Source organism: Oncorhynchus keta, chromosome 1 (assembly GCF_023373465.1).
Source record: "Oncorhynchus keta strain PuntledgeMale-10-30-2019 chromosome 1, Oket_V2, whole genome shotgun sequence".
NCBI lineage: Eukaryota > Metazoa > Chordata > Actinopteri > Salmoniformes > Salmonidae > Oncorhynchus > Oncorhynchus keta.
In genome coordinates this window covers 14,977,684-14,990,848 of record NC_068421.1, presented here as the reverse complement: position 1 = coordinate 14,990,848, position 13,165 = coordinate 14,977,684, and the positions used below count along the sequence as shown (strand labels likewise).

General features: G+C 44.9%; 1 protein-coding gene across 5 annotated transcripts in view; it reads left to right on the top strand.

Moving 5' to 3' along the window:
- Positions 1 to 13,165, top strand: part of LOC118381439 (roundabout homolog 1-like) — a 611,139-nt gene that overhangs the window by 224,091 nt on the left and 373,883 nt on the right. Inside the window, exon 1 of one of the 5 annotated variants that reach the window (XM_052508283.1) lies at positions 3,217 to 4,182. The exons of the other annotated variants lie outside the window; for them this stretch is intronic. Within the exon in view, the coding sequence (XP_052364243.1) occupies positions 4,125 to 4,182 (58 nt within the window). The 5' untranslated portion in view covers positions 3,217 to 4,124. Of the gene's footprint in view, positions 1 to 3,216; positions 4,183 to 13,165 lie in introns of those variants that run through there. 5 annotated transcript variants of the gene reach the window in all.

Here is a 13,165-nt window from a genome sequence, read left to right as displayed (position 1 = left end):
TCCCAATGCCAGTCCTCTCAGTCAGACCCCATGTTGCTGGTCTCAGTGAAGCCAGTCAGTGAATGCCTCTCCCAATGCCAGTCCTCTCAGTCAGACCCCATGTTGCTGGTCTCAGTGGGCCAGCCAGTGATTGAATGGCTCTCCCAATGCCAGTCCTCTCAGTCAGACCCCATGTTGCTGGTCTCAGTGAAGCCAGTCAGTGAATGGCTCTTCCAATGCCAGTCCTCTCAGTCAGACCCCATGTTGCTGGTCTCAGTGAAGCCAGTCAGTGAATGCCTCTCCCGATGCCAGTCCTCTCAGTCAGACCCCATGTTGCTGGTCTCAGTGAAGCCAGTCAGTGAATGCCTCTCCCGATGCCAGTCCTCTCAGTCAGACCCCATGTTGCTGGTCTCAGTGAAGCCAGTCAGTGAATGCCTCTCCCAATGCCAGTCCTCTCAGTCAGACCCCATGTGCTGGTCTCAGTGAAGCCAGTCAGTGAATGGCTCTCCCAATGCCAGTCCTCTCAGTCAGACCCCATGTTGCTGGTCTCAGTGAAGCCAGTCAGTGAATGGCTCTCCCAATGCCAGTCCTCTCAGTCAGACCCCATGTTGCTGGTCCCAGTGAAGCCAGTCAGTGAATGCCTCTCCCAATGCCAGTCCTCTCAGTCAGACCCCGTGTTGCTGGTCTCAGTGAAGCCAGTCAGTGAATGCCTCTCCCAATGCCAGTCCTCTCAGTCAGACCCCATGTTGCTGGTCTCAGTGAAGCCAGTCAGTGAATGCCTCTCCCAATGCCAGTCCTCTCAGTCAGACCCCATGTTGCTGGTCTCAGTGGAGCCAGTCAGTGAATGCCTCTCCCAATGCCAGTCCTCTCAGTCAGACCCCATGTTGCTGGTCTCAGTGAAGCCAGTCAGTGAATGCCCCTCCCAATGCCAGTCCTCTCAGTCAGACCCCATGATGCTGGTCTCAGTGAAGCCAGTCAGTGAATGGCTCTCCCAATGCCAAGCCCTCTCAGTCAGACCCCATGTTGCTGGTCCCAGTGAAGCCAGTTAGTGAATGGCTCTCCCAATGACAGTCCTCTCAGTCAGACCCCATGTTGCTGGTCTCAGTGAAGCCAGTCAGTGAATGCCTCTCCCAATGCCAGTCCTCTCAGTCAGACCCCATGTTGCTGGTCTCAGTGAAGCCAGTCGGTTAATGCCTCTCCCAATGCCAGTCCTCTCAGTCAGACCCCATGTTGCTGGTCTCTGTGAAGCCAGTCAGTGAATGCCCCTCCCAATGCCAGTCCTCTCAGTCAGACCCCATGTTGCTGGTCTCAGTGGGCCAGTCAGTGAATGCCCCTCCCAATGCCAGTCCTCTGTCAGACCACATGTTGCTGGTCTCAGTGAAGCCAGTCAGTGAATGCCTCTCCCAATGCCAGTCCTCTCAGTCAGACCCCATGTTGCTGGTCCCAGTGAAGCCAGGGTCCATAATCGCCTGTATGTTTCAGTCTTGTACTGTTATCTCCTTTTGGCGCCTGGTAAAGTTAAAATTCCTTTTGGAAGTATTCAGCTGACAAGCCCATGGCAGAACCAGGGCAATTAAAGGATTGGTGGCAGCCTGGCAGGAGCAACACACTGTAGAACAATGTAGAAAACTGAGACAGAACACAAGAGCAGAATCACATTTGAGACCTAAATGGAGAGGAATGAATGAGACTGAGAAATAGAGGAGATAATCTGAATGTCATTATGGGCTCCTGTTCATTATATTCCTCATCCTACATAGAATGGGGCATAACTAAATAAAATCAACACATTGTACACAAAGAGGTGGATAGGCTACAGTTGTTCTTATGGTGTGACAATATATTTTCATTTTCGGGAATGTATTTATTTAGTCTGTGTGTTGTCAATAATGGCTCGATCGCGGATAAAGATGGCGATATGCCCATGATGGTAGAGTTTCACTAACTTTCACTGGAGGGCGCTGTTGGGTAACTAATACGACCTCAAAGGAGAGGGCCTGAGCTGAAATTATAGGCTCTGTATGGGCTATGAAATTACGTTTTATTTAGATTCTTAATTAATGCAATCAATGTAATTTTTTTCATGAACCTTTTACATAAAACATTTACTCATAAAATTAATCAAATTCAACCATCTTTATTCATGAATATCTGTCATCTCTGGAGTATTGTCTAAAATCACAGACTCGACTATTTTTCACTATAATTAATTCAATGTAAAAAAAAAAAACATGGTAAACTGCATTGAAAAGACAATGACAACATTTTGTAAATCTATTTTGAGTATATTTTATCTTATAATGTTGAAAAACAATCGGCCTACAAGAAATAATATACCACTTGGACTATCTGAAGGTTTTGGCCTGTAAATACGGTAAATTCGATTTAAGTTATGATTTTCTCGTTTAGCTAATCTTGCACATTTTAAAGTAGATGATATAATATTTGATCGTCGGTAAGAGAAACCTAGTTCCAGGATAATCGGCCCTAAAGTGCATTTTAATTGACTGATTAAGATTTGTATCTCGCCCAAGCAGTAAACCAAAGCATGGAGGTGGGAGTGTAGAACAACTAGTTCTATTGCCAACTGCGCTCTTTTGTCTTACTGTACGAGAACTAGGCTTTAGTCGTCCATTGCACCCAAACATGTCATGAAACATGTCATGATTTGATAGCCCAACGGCCTCACTGCATTCATTTTCATATTTTATTATATAGGTTTTAGGCTAATACTTGTATTTGTGTTTGTTCTATTCTATATTGTAGTATATATTATATTAAGTCAACCAAACCAGGTTGTATGTTCTATTCTATTCTATATTGTAGTATATTATGTCCTACTATATTCTACTATTATTATTATTATAAATATGATTATTGTTATTATTTGTGTGATAATTATGATTGTTGTTGTTGTTGTTATTATTGTTAATATTATAATAATTATTATTATATACTATTGCTTAGTATAACATCCAGATTTGTAAGAACAGGGAAAGATCTACCGTTCATACACATAGGCTACCTACAGGTTTACCACATGCATGGGAATTGTGAATAACAACCATAACTGTAGTGTGGTCGACTACATACATAAATGTTAACACTCACCTCAGTAACTGAAAATAGTTGACAGCTGATCTGCGCTGCGCTCTCCAATCCAGCCTGGAAGAGGTTAAATTTCTTCAATTGGAAAAACCAATTGTAAGCTTCTTGAAGGGGGAGAATGGCACATACTATTTGACGAGGCATTCAGCTCCAGTGAATGAAGCGCGGTGCATGTGAATTCGAATCCCCCTGCCCGAGGTGAAGGGGTCCGCGGTGCACACAGGGGATTCGAAAACTCAAATACGATTTTGTGGAGCAAAACTTGAGTAACCCAAGGGCCACTGAATTTATGGAAAAGTAGGAGTGATCCGCGACCAATGGATCCAGGTTACAGTCTCCAGACTTTGTCCTAGCTAAACCCGGAGAAAAACAACTTTTGAAGTTCCCGTTGTCAAGTGACAGATTCAAAAACGGACCGAAATGATGTGACTTCAAGCATCCATTATCTCTGACGGGTTTGCAACGGACGTCCACTGATTTTCTTTTGCCACAAATTACATTGCGGTGATTTCTCTCTGGATTGTTGTCTGTAATTTCCTTACTTTATTATCCATATGAATGGAAAAAATGTTATTTGAATTGGATTATACAGATGCCCGTTAAACGAGAACGCAAGACGGGACGTCAAACTCCAAGAAGCGATAGAACTGTTCTAAACATCTGCCTAGCTAAATAACAAGTAAAACAATCAACGAAACTTGCTTCCATCGCTTCTGGATTTCCCGTCAGTTTATAACTATTGATACAGCGCAGAGCACGCGCGTCCTATTCCCATTTTGCGGGTAGTTTGTTCTCACAGATTTTTTATTCTCCACAATTCATGGAATACTACGTTTGAGACGTCACCTATATTGGAATAACATTTCATTATTATGCCAATATCAACAAATCATTAACTATTTGATTAAGTAATTTTCGCGGAATTCTGAAAACAGTTTTTTATTTGACATCAAGATTATGAAGGAGTGGATTGTTGAAGTATTTCACGAATAATTTGGATAAATCAAGCAATATTCTCAGACGAGAAACGTTGAATAATGTCGCCAACTTCTACTGGGATTGCGGTTTTACTTGGAATTCTCCATGTGTGCTCAGGTAGGCAACTGATCATTCCCAGGATGCTTTGTATTTGGACAGGTCACTTGGGTCGGACATTTGGTATGAATATAAAATGAATATTATTTAATTGAATGGCACAACTAATGTTACTGCATAATCTATCCATTATAGGCCATATTGTATGATAATAAATTGTACCAACCCTTGTTGGTAAGAAAAATATCCTAGGTCTATCATTTTTCTATAGCAAATCAATGATGAAAGTGTGAAACAGAACTGTAAACCTAAACATTTAAAATCAGTGTTGGGGCAAAATGTTTTTGTTTTTTTTCTTTACTGGCAAGGGGTGTAGACAGCACGTTGTTTCGTTTTCGTTTTGCCAGGCTATATAATGTGAAATCAGCCTACACATTTTAAAATCAGAAGAAAATTCAGGAATGAATAGGCTATGAATGAATCTACAGAAGTGGCAATTAAATACACTTCAAACAACAAGAGCTTCAGATGGTAGTTTCTGTAGTCCCTGTTCTTATTTCTCTTTAAGACCAAACTAAATCATACAACAACATGCACAGTGCTGATAGGCCTACATGCCTACATCTCTTGGCATGAACAGCATAATCAATCAAATACAATAAACATGTATTGGTCACATACGCGTTCCTCGCTCCAACAGTGCAGTGATATCTAACCATTAAAAATCACCCCCTACTGAAGAGTACATCAGGTTCCACAGTGCTGGTGACACTGCAAACTGTCTGCAGCTCTTGTCTACAAACAGTCGACTTTCAGGGCTGGATGAGAGGTCGGACTAGCTTTCTAACCCTGAACGGACTGAACCGTGTGCAGTATGCAGACCTATCACAGTGATTCCTGTGGGAGGCCCTCATCACTCAGACAGACGTTGGTGGACCTTGTGGAGGTTGGGGTGCAGTGTTTGTCCTGACGATAGCCTGTGGTGTTCACTAGTTACCACACCCACAAAGTCAAAATTGTCTGTATCTGAAAAATTCCTTGAAAACAAAAAAACGCTTTTTGAAGATTAAGGTTAGGCATAAGGTTAGCACTGTGACAAAGTCCTGTACTGAAGGTAAGGGTTAAGGTTAGGATTAAGTGTAAAATCCCATTTTAAGAAGGGAAAATATAGGAATTGACGGGCTTTATGACTTTGTGGCTGTGGTAACTAGTGTCGTACTTACACCAGCTCATTTCTGTTATGTTTGGACATGATACTGATGGGTGGCCAGTTTTACATTCTGTCTTATAACTACTCCTATTCTGTTGCAACTACTGTGTAGCTTTGTGTGGTGCTGTAGGAACTTGTTCTACTTGTCTAAATGAAAATGCCTATATACAATGTGGCATTCATTTCATCCATACACCATTTTGCTGGTGGCATTTTGAAATCAAAGACATTGTTCCGCAATCCATAACTCCGATATAATACTTGTTTTATTCTATTGGCTGCTGTTTGGTTTGTGTCTCGTCAGACTTTCTCATTGTGTTGCTTTAGCAAAGGAGTGATCTCAGGAGCAGTTGTGACATAACAGCCACACAACACTGCTGGCTGGACTTTCCAGGTCAGTACCTCATACACATCCCAGAGTGAGGTACACTACATGACCAAAATGTGGATGTGGAGACCTGCTCGTCGAAACATCTCATTCCAAAATCATGGGCATTAATATGAGGTTTGTCCCACCCTTTGATGCTATAACAGCCTCCACTCTTCTGGGAAGGATTTCTACTAGATATTGGAACATTGCTGCTGGGACTTGCTTCCATTCAGCCACTAGAACACTGGACACTGATGTTGGGTGAATAGGCTTGGCTCGCAGTCAGCATTCCCATTCATCCCAAAGGTGTTCGATGGGGTTGAGGTCAGGGCTCTGTGCAGGCCAGTCAAGTTCTTTCACACCAATCTCGAGAAACCATTTCTGTATGGACCTCGCATTGTGCACAGGGATGTTGTCATGTGGAACCTGGAAAGGGCCTTCCCCAAACAGTTGCCAAAAGTTGGAAGCACAGAATTGTCTAGAATGTTATTATATGCTGTAGCGTTAATATTTTCCTTCACTGGAACTAAGGGGCCCGAACCAGGTAAAACAGCCCCAGACCATTGTTCCTCATCCACCAAACTTTACAGTTGGCACTATGCATTCGGGAAGGTAGTGGTCTCCTGACATCCGCCTAACCCAGATTCGTTCGTTGTACTGGCAGATGGTGATGCGTGAATCATCACACCAGAGAACACATTTCCAGTGCTCCATAGTCCAACTGTGGCAAGCTTTACACCACTCCAGCCGACGCTTGGCATTGCACATGGTGAGCTTATGCTTGTGTGCGTCTGCTCAGCCATGGAAACCCATTTCATGAAGCTCCAGACTAACAGTTATTGTGCTGATGCTGCTTCCAAAGGCAGTTTGGAACTCAGTAGTGAGTGTTGCAAAGGAGGACATATGGCGGTCCCGTTCTGTGAGATTGTGTGGCCTACCACTTTGCAGCTGAGCCGTTGTTGCTCCTAGATGTTTCCACGTCACAATAACAACACTTACAGTTGACCGGGGCAGCTCTAGCAGGGCAGATGAACTGACTTGTTGGAAAGGTGGCATCCTATGACGTTGTCACTTTGAAAGTCACTCTTCAGTATGGGCCAATCTACTGCCAATGTTTGTCTATGGAGATTGCATGGCTGTCAGCAATGTGTGTAGCTGAAAAAGCCGAATCCACACATTTTGATGGTGTGTCCACATACTATTGGCCATGTAGTGTATTTTGATGGTGTGTCCACATACTATTGGCCATGTAGTGTATTTTGATGGTGTGTCCACATACTACTGGCCATGTAGTGTATTTTGATGGTGTGTCCACATACTATTGGCCATGTAGTGTATTTTGATGGTGTGTCCACATACTACTGGCCATGTAGTGTATTTTGATGGTGTGTCCACATACTATTGGCCATGTAGTGTATTTTGATGGTGTGTCCACATACTATTGGCCATGTAGTGTATTGTTGATTATATGCTGATGGTGTGTCCACATACTATTGGCCATGTAGTGTATTTTGATGGTGTGGGGCCACATACTACTGGCCATGTACCATTTTGATGGTGTGTCCACATACTATTGGCCATGTAGTGTATTTTGATGGTGTGTCCACATACTACTGGCCATGTAGTGTATTTTGATGGTGTGTCCACATACTATTGGCCATGTAGTGTATTTTGATGGTGTGTCCACATACTATTGGCCATGTAGTGTATTTTGATGGTGTGTCCACATACTATTGGCCATGTAGTGTATTTTGATGGTGTGTCCACATACTATTGGCCATGTAGTGTATTTTGATGGTGTGTCCACATACTACTGGCCATGTAGTGTATTTTGATGGTGTGTCCACATACTATTGGCCATGTAGTGTATTTTGATGGTGTGTCCACATACTACTGGCCATGTAGTGTATTTTGAAAGTCACTGTCCACATACTATTGGCCATGTAGTGTATTTTGATGGTGTGTCCACATACTATTGGCCATGTAGTGTATTTTGATGGTGTGTCCACATACTATTGGCCATGTAGTGTATTTTGATGGTGTGTCCACATACTACTGGCCATGTAGTGTATTTTGCTATCTCATTCTAACTGCAACATGAAGCAGTTTCACAGAATGTAAATTTGATGTCATTCCAGTTGATTCTAAACTCATGAAAGGTAGGCTACTAATGAAAGAAACAGCTATGACTTCCAGTCTCCTTTTGACTTCAGTGCATTATAGCTTCAGTTGGCCGATGTAATTACATCTAAATCTCAGGTAATTGTTTTCCAGTTTAAACCTGGCAGAATATTATAGCCTACCTGTACTTAATGGTTAGTATTCTGCCTAATATGCGTTAAAACACTTACTCTTTCAGCAGATCATGAATTTAGAAGTAAATGAAGTTTGCCTTGCAAACACAGAGGTCAATAAAACCAAGCATAATGCTCTGTGATTGAAATTCAGGGCGGTTTATGTGCGCCTCTGTCAGACTCAGTATCTGAAGAGGACATTGTCATTTCTGAGCCCGTAGGCTCAATTCTCTTGCTGATTGGTTTCCTGAATTGTATCCTTGTATTCTGTGGTGCTAAGTGAGCTGAGAGAGAGAGAGAGAGAGAGAGAGAGAGAGAGAGAGAGAGAGAGAGAGAGAGAGAGAGAGAGAGAGAGAGAGAGAGAGAGAGAGAGAGAGAGAGAGAGAGAGAGAGAGAGAGAGAGAGAGAGAGAGAGAGAGAGAGAGAGAGAGAGAGAGAGAGAGAGAGAGAGAGAGAGAGAGAGAGAGAGAGAGAGAGAGAGAGAGAGAGAGAGAGAGAGAGAGAGAGAGAGAGAGAGATGTAATCATATGTTTCCCATGCCAATAAAGCCCATTGAATTGACTTGAGAGAGGCAGAGAGAGATTGGTGGTAGAGGTGGTGGGAACTCTTGCAGGCGTCAGTCATTGGTGTGAGGAAACAGTGTACCGCTTTAACAAGAGCCTGCAGGGATAGAGGTCAGGGTTCACATTTCAGCCTCCGTGGCAATGCAGAGCAGGACTGATTCTCCTTGGGCTGCTGGGGCTGTGTCAGGAATGCTCCTGCCTGAACTAGGATCTCCCCCTCCAGACACCATGGTTTCTAATTACAGGTCACACTTGGACTGGGTTTGGAGATGTCTGTGTTATCTTGGGACGGACGGACGGACAGACACCAGACAGACAGACAGACAGACAGACAGACAGACAGACAGACAGACAGACCTATGATGTCGATATGAATCATTAACCCATTACATGTGTTCTTGTTGCTGCCAAATGAAATGAACTATGTGTGCTGGGGAAATCTGAGTCTTGTGGACATGTGTTACTCGAAAAGCCACGATTGCTGACAGTCATTATAGATTATTTGAATATCGCTGAGATATTCAACAATTTGGTCAGTTCCATGTAATTACATCTGTATTGTTTCTACATTATCATTGAACCATCTACATTACTTGCACTTTATGGTCATCATAAGGTAAGGCTTATCAGTGAGGTAGGGAGAGGGGGAGGGAATGAGAGGGGGGAAGGGAGGGGAGGGAGGGAATCTTTACCCCTCCCAGAACCTGTGATGACTTGCTGGTTGCCGTCTGGCTCTGTCAGAGATAGTAGGTTGATAACCACGTCCATCACGTGTTCCCCTGTTATCAGATGATTCATCCTGTTGCTAAACACTAAATGGCTCTTATCTGTCCTCCTATCTCAGCCTGCTATCTGTCCTCCTATCTCAGCCTGCTATCTGTCCTCAGTGTTCTCCTATCTCAGCCTGCTATCTGTCCTCCTATCTCAGCCTGCTATCTGTCCTCAGTGTTCTCCTATCTCAGCCTGCTATCTGTCCTCCTATCTCAGCCTGCTATCTGTCCTCCAATCTCAGCCTGCTATTGGTCCTCAGAGTTATCCTATCTCAGCCTGCTATCTGTCCTCCTATCTCAGCCTGCTATCTGTCCTCCTATCTCAGCCTGCTATCCGTCCTCCTATCTGTCCTCCTATCTCAGCCTATCTGTCCTCCTATCTCAGCCTGCTATCTGTCCTCCTATCTCAGCCTGCTATTGGTCCTCAGAGTTATCCTATCTCAGCCTGCTATCTGTCCTCCTATCTCAGCCTGCTATCGGTCCTCAGTGTTCTCCTATCTCAGCCTGCTATCGGTCCTCAGAGTTCTCTTATCTCAGCCTGCTATTGGTCCTCAGTGTTCTCCTATCTCAGCCTGCTATCTGTCCTCCTATCTCAGCCTGCTATCGGTCCTCAGTGTTCTCTTATCTCAGCCTGCTATCGGTCCTCAGAGTTTTCCTATTTCAGCCTGCTATTGGTCCTCAGAGTTCTCCTATCTCAGCCTGCTATCTGTCCTCCTATCTCAGCCTGCTATTGGTCCTCAGAGTTATCCTATCTCAGCCTGCTATCTGTCCCCCTATCTCAGCCTGCTATCTGTCCTCAGTGTTCTCCTATCTCAGCCTGCTATCTGTCCTCCTATCTCAGCCTGCTATCTGTCCTCAGTGTTCTCCTATCTCAGCCTGCTATCTGTCCTCCTATCTCAGCCTGCTATCTGTCCTCCAATCTCAGCCTGCTATTGGTCCTCAGAGTTATCCTATCTCAGCCTGTTATCTGTCCTCCTATCTCAGCCTGCTATCTGTCCTCCTATCTCAGCCTGCTATCGGTCCTCAGAGTTATCCTATCTCAGCCTGCTATCTGTCCTCCTATCTCAGCCTGCTATTGGTCCTCAGTGTTCTCCTATCTCAGCCTGCTATCTGTCCTCCTATCTCAGCCTGCTATCGGTCCTCAGTGTTCTCCTATCTCAGCCTGCTATCGGTCCTCAGAGTTCTCTTATCTCAGCCTGCTATTGGTCCTCAGTGTTCTCCTATCTCAGCCTGCTATCTGTCCTCCTATCTCAGCCTGCTATCGGTCCTCAGTGTTCTCTTATCTCAGCCTGCTATCGGTCCTCAGAGTTCTCCTATTTCAGCCTGCTATTGGTCCTCAGAGTTCTCCTATCTCAGCCTGCTATCTGTCCTCCTATCTCAGCCTGCTATCTGTCCTCCAATCTCAGCCTGCTATTGGTCCTCAGAGTTATCCTATCTCAGACTGCTATGTGTCCTCCTATCTCAGCCTGCTATCTGTCCTCCTGTCTCAGCCTGCTATTGGTCCTCAGAGTTATCCTATCTCAGACTGCTATGTGTCCTCCTATCTCAGCCTGCTATCTGTCCTCCTGTCTCAGCCTGCTATTGGTCCTCAGAGTTATCCTATCTCAGCCTGCTATTGGTCCTCAGAGTTATCCTATCTCAGCCTGCTATCTGTCCTCCTATCTCAGCCTGCTATCCGTCCTCCTATCTGTCCTCCTATCTCAGCCTATCTGTCCTCCTATCTCAGCCTGCTATCTGTCCTCCTATCTCAGCCTGCTATTGGTCCTCAGAGTTATCCTATCTCAGCCTGCTATCTGTCCCCCTATCTCAGCCTGCTATCTGTCCTCAGTGTTCTCCTATCTCAGCCTGCTATCTGTCCTCCTATCTCAGCCTGCTATCTGTCCTCAGTGTTCTCCTATCTCAGCCTGCTATCTGTCCTCCTATCTCAGCCTGCTATCTGTCCTCCAATCTCAGCCTGCTATTGGTCCTCAGAGTTATCCTATCTCAGCCTGCTATCTGTCCTCCTATCTCAGCCTGCTATCTGTCCTCCTATCTCAGCCTGCTATCGGTCCTCAGAGTTATCCTATCTCAGCCTGCTATCTGTCCTCCTATCTCAGCCTGCTATTGGTCATCAGAGTTATCCTATCTCAGCCTGCTATTGGTCCTCAGAGTTATCCTATCTCAGCCTGCTATCTGTCCTCCTATCTCAGCCTGCTATCTGTCCTCCTATCTCAGCCTGCTATCCGTCCTCCTATCTGTCCTCCTATCTCAGCCTATCTGTCCTCCTATCTCAGCCTGCTATCTGTCCTCCTATCTCAGCCTGCTATTGGTCCTCAGAGTTATCCTATCTCAGCCTGCTATCTGTCCTCCTATCTCAGCCTGCTATCTGTCCCCCTATCTCAGCCTGCTATCTGTCCTCCTATCTCAGCCTGCTATCTGTCCTCCTATCTCAGCCTGCTATCTGTCCTCCTATCTCAGCCTGCTATCTGTCCCCCTATCTCAGCCTGCTATCTGTCCTCCTATCTCAGCCTGCTATCTGTCCTCCTATCTCAGCCTGCTATTGGTCCTCAGAGTTATCCTATCTCAGCCTGCTATCTGTCCTCCTATCTCAGCCTGCTATTGGTCCTCAGAGTTATCCTATCTCAGCCTGCTATTGGTCCTCAGAGTTCTCCTATCTCAGCCTGCTATCGGACCTCCTATCTCAGCCTGCTATTGGTCCTCAGAGTTCTCCTATCTCAGCCTGCTATTGGTCCTCAGAGTTATCCTATCTCAGCCTGCTATCGGTCCTCCTATCTCAGCCTGCTATTGGTCCTCAGAGTTCTCCTATCTCAGCCTGCTATTGGTCCTCAGAGTTCTCCTATCTCAGCCTGCTATTGGTCCTCAGAGTTCTCCCCACCAGACCTTACTCACCTTGATGATACTGTAAACATCCTGCTGGACTGAAGGTCAAGAGCTGCACTTCCCCATTCAAAACAATAAATTGGAGTCATTTTGTACTACGCCTATATTGACTAAATGTGAAGTAACTTAGTTATTTTTCAATCAGTCATTATCAGTCAAGTTCACCGTTTCACCAGTTGACATAAGGACAGGTTTAAACCAATGCAGACATTTGTCCTCAGGTATCTATCTATATAAACTGAAGGTGCCAACTGCAACGTCCAAATTGGTATTAACAGACATGATGGACGGACTGATAGTAGATGGATCACTCCTGCTTGCTCTCCCTCTCTCCAGTTGCCTCTCCTGTGGGTTTATGTCCAGGCGTAGCCTCCCTGGTGTGTGTTTGTGTGTGTCAAGATGTTGGTAAAGCGCTGGGTAGTGAGAGTGGACCTCTATTCATCAGCCCCAGCAGCCCAGAGCAGTTGAGGTCTTGACAAATTGACTCTTTAGTGCAGATAATAAATTTACCCCAACCCCCCAACTAGTGGTATGACAGGACACAGCAGGCACCACAGCCAATTAATGAGCACCAGAGCTCAGCTCACAGGTGAACCCTGTCTCCACCTCCACTCCTCTCACATTCACATTCCTCCCTGTCTAATACCTGCAGTCATTATAGCCTCCCCCACTCTGTAACCAACACTTTCATGGACTGTCTTTGGTAAAAACTTACAGCAGTCTTTGGTGTATAAAGCCTTCTGTGGTCCTTCTGTAGCTCAGTTGGTAGAGCATGGCGCTTGTAACGCCAGGGTAGTGGGTTCGATTCCCGGGACCACCCATACGTAGAATGTATGCACACATGACTGTAAGTCGCTTTGGATAAAAGCGTCTGCTAAATGGCATATATTATTATTATATTAAGCCCCTACCCAAAGAAGTGTCCTTTTTTAATAAGGTGAAAACTGAAAATTACA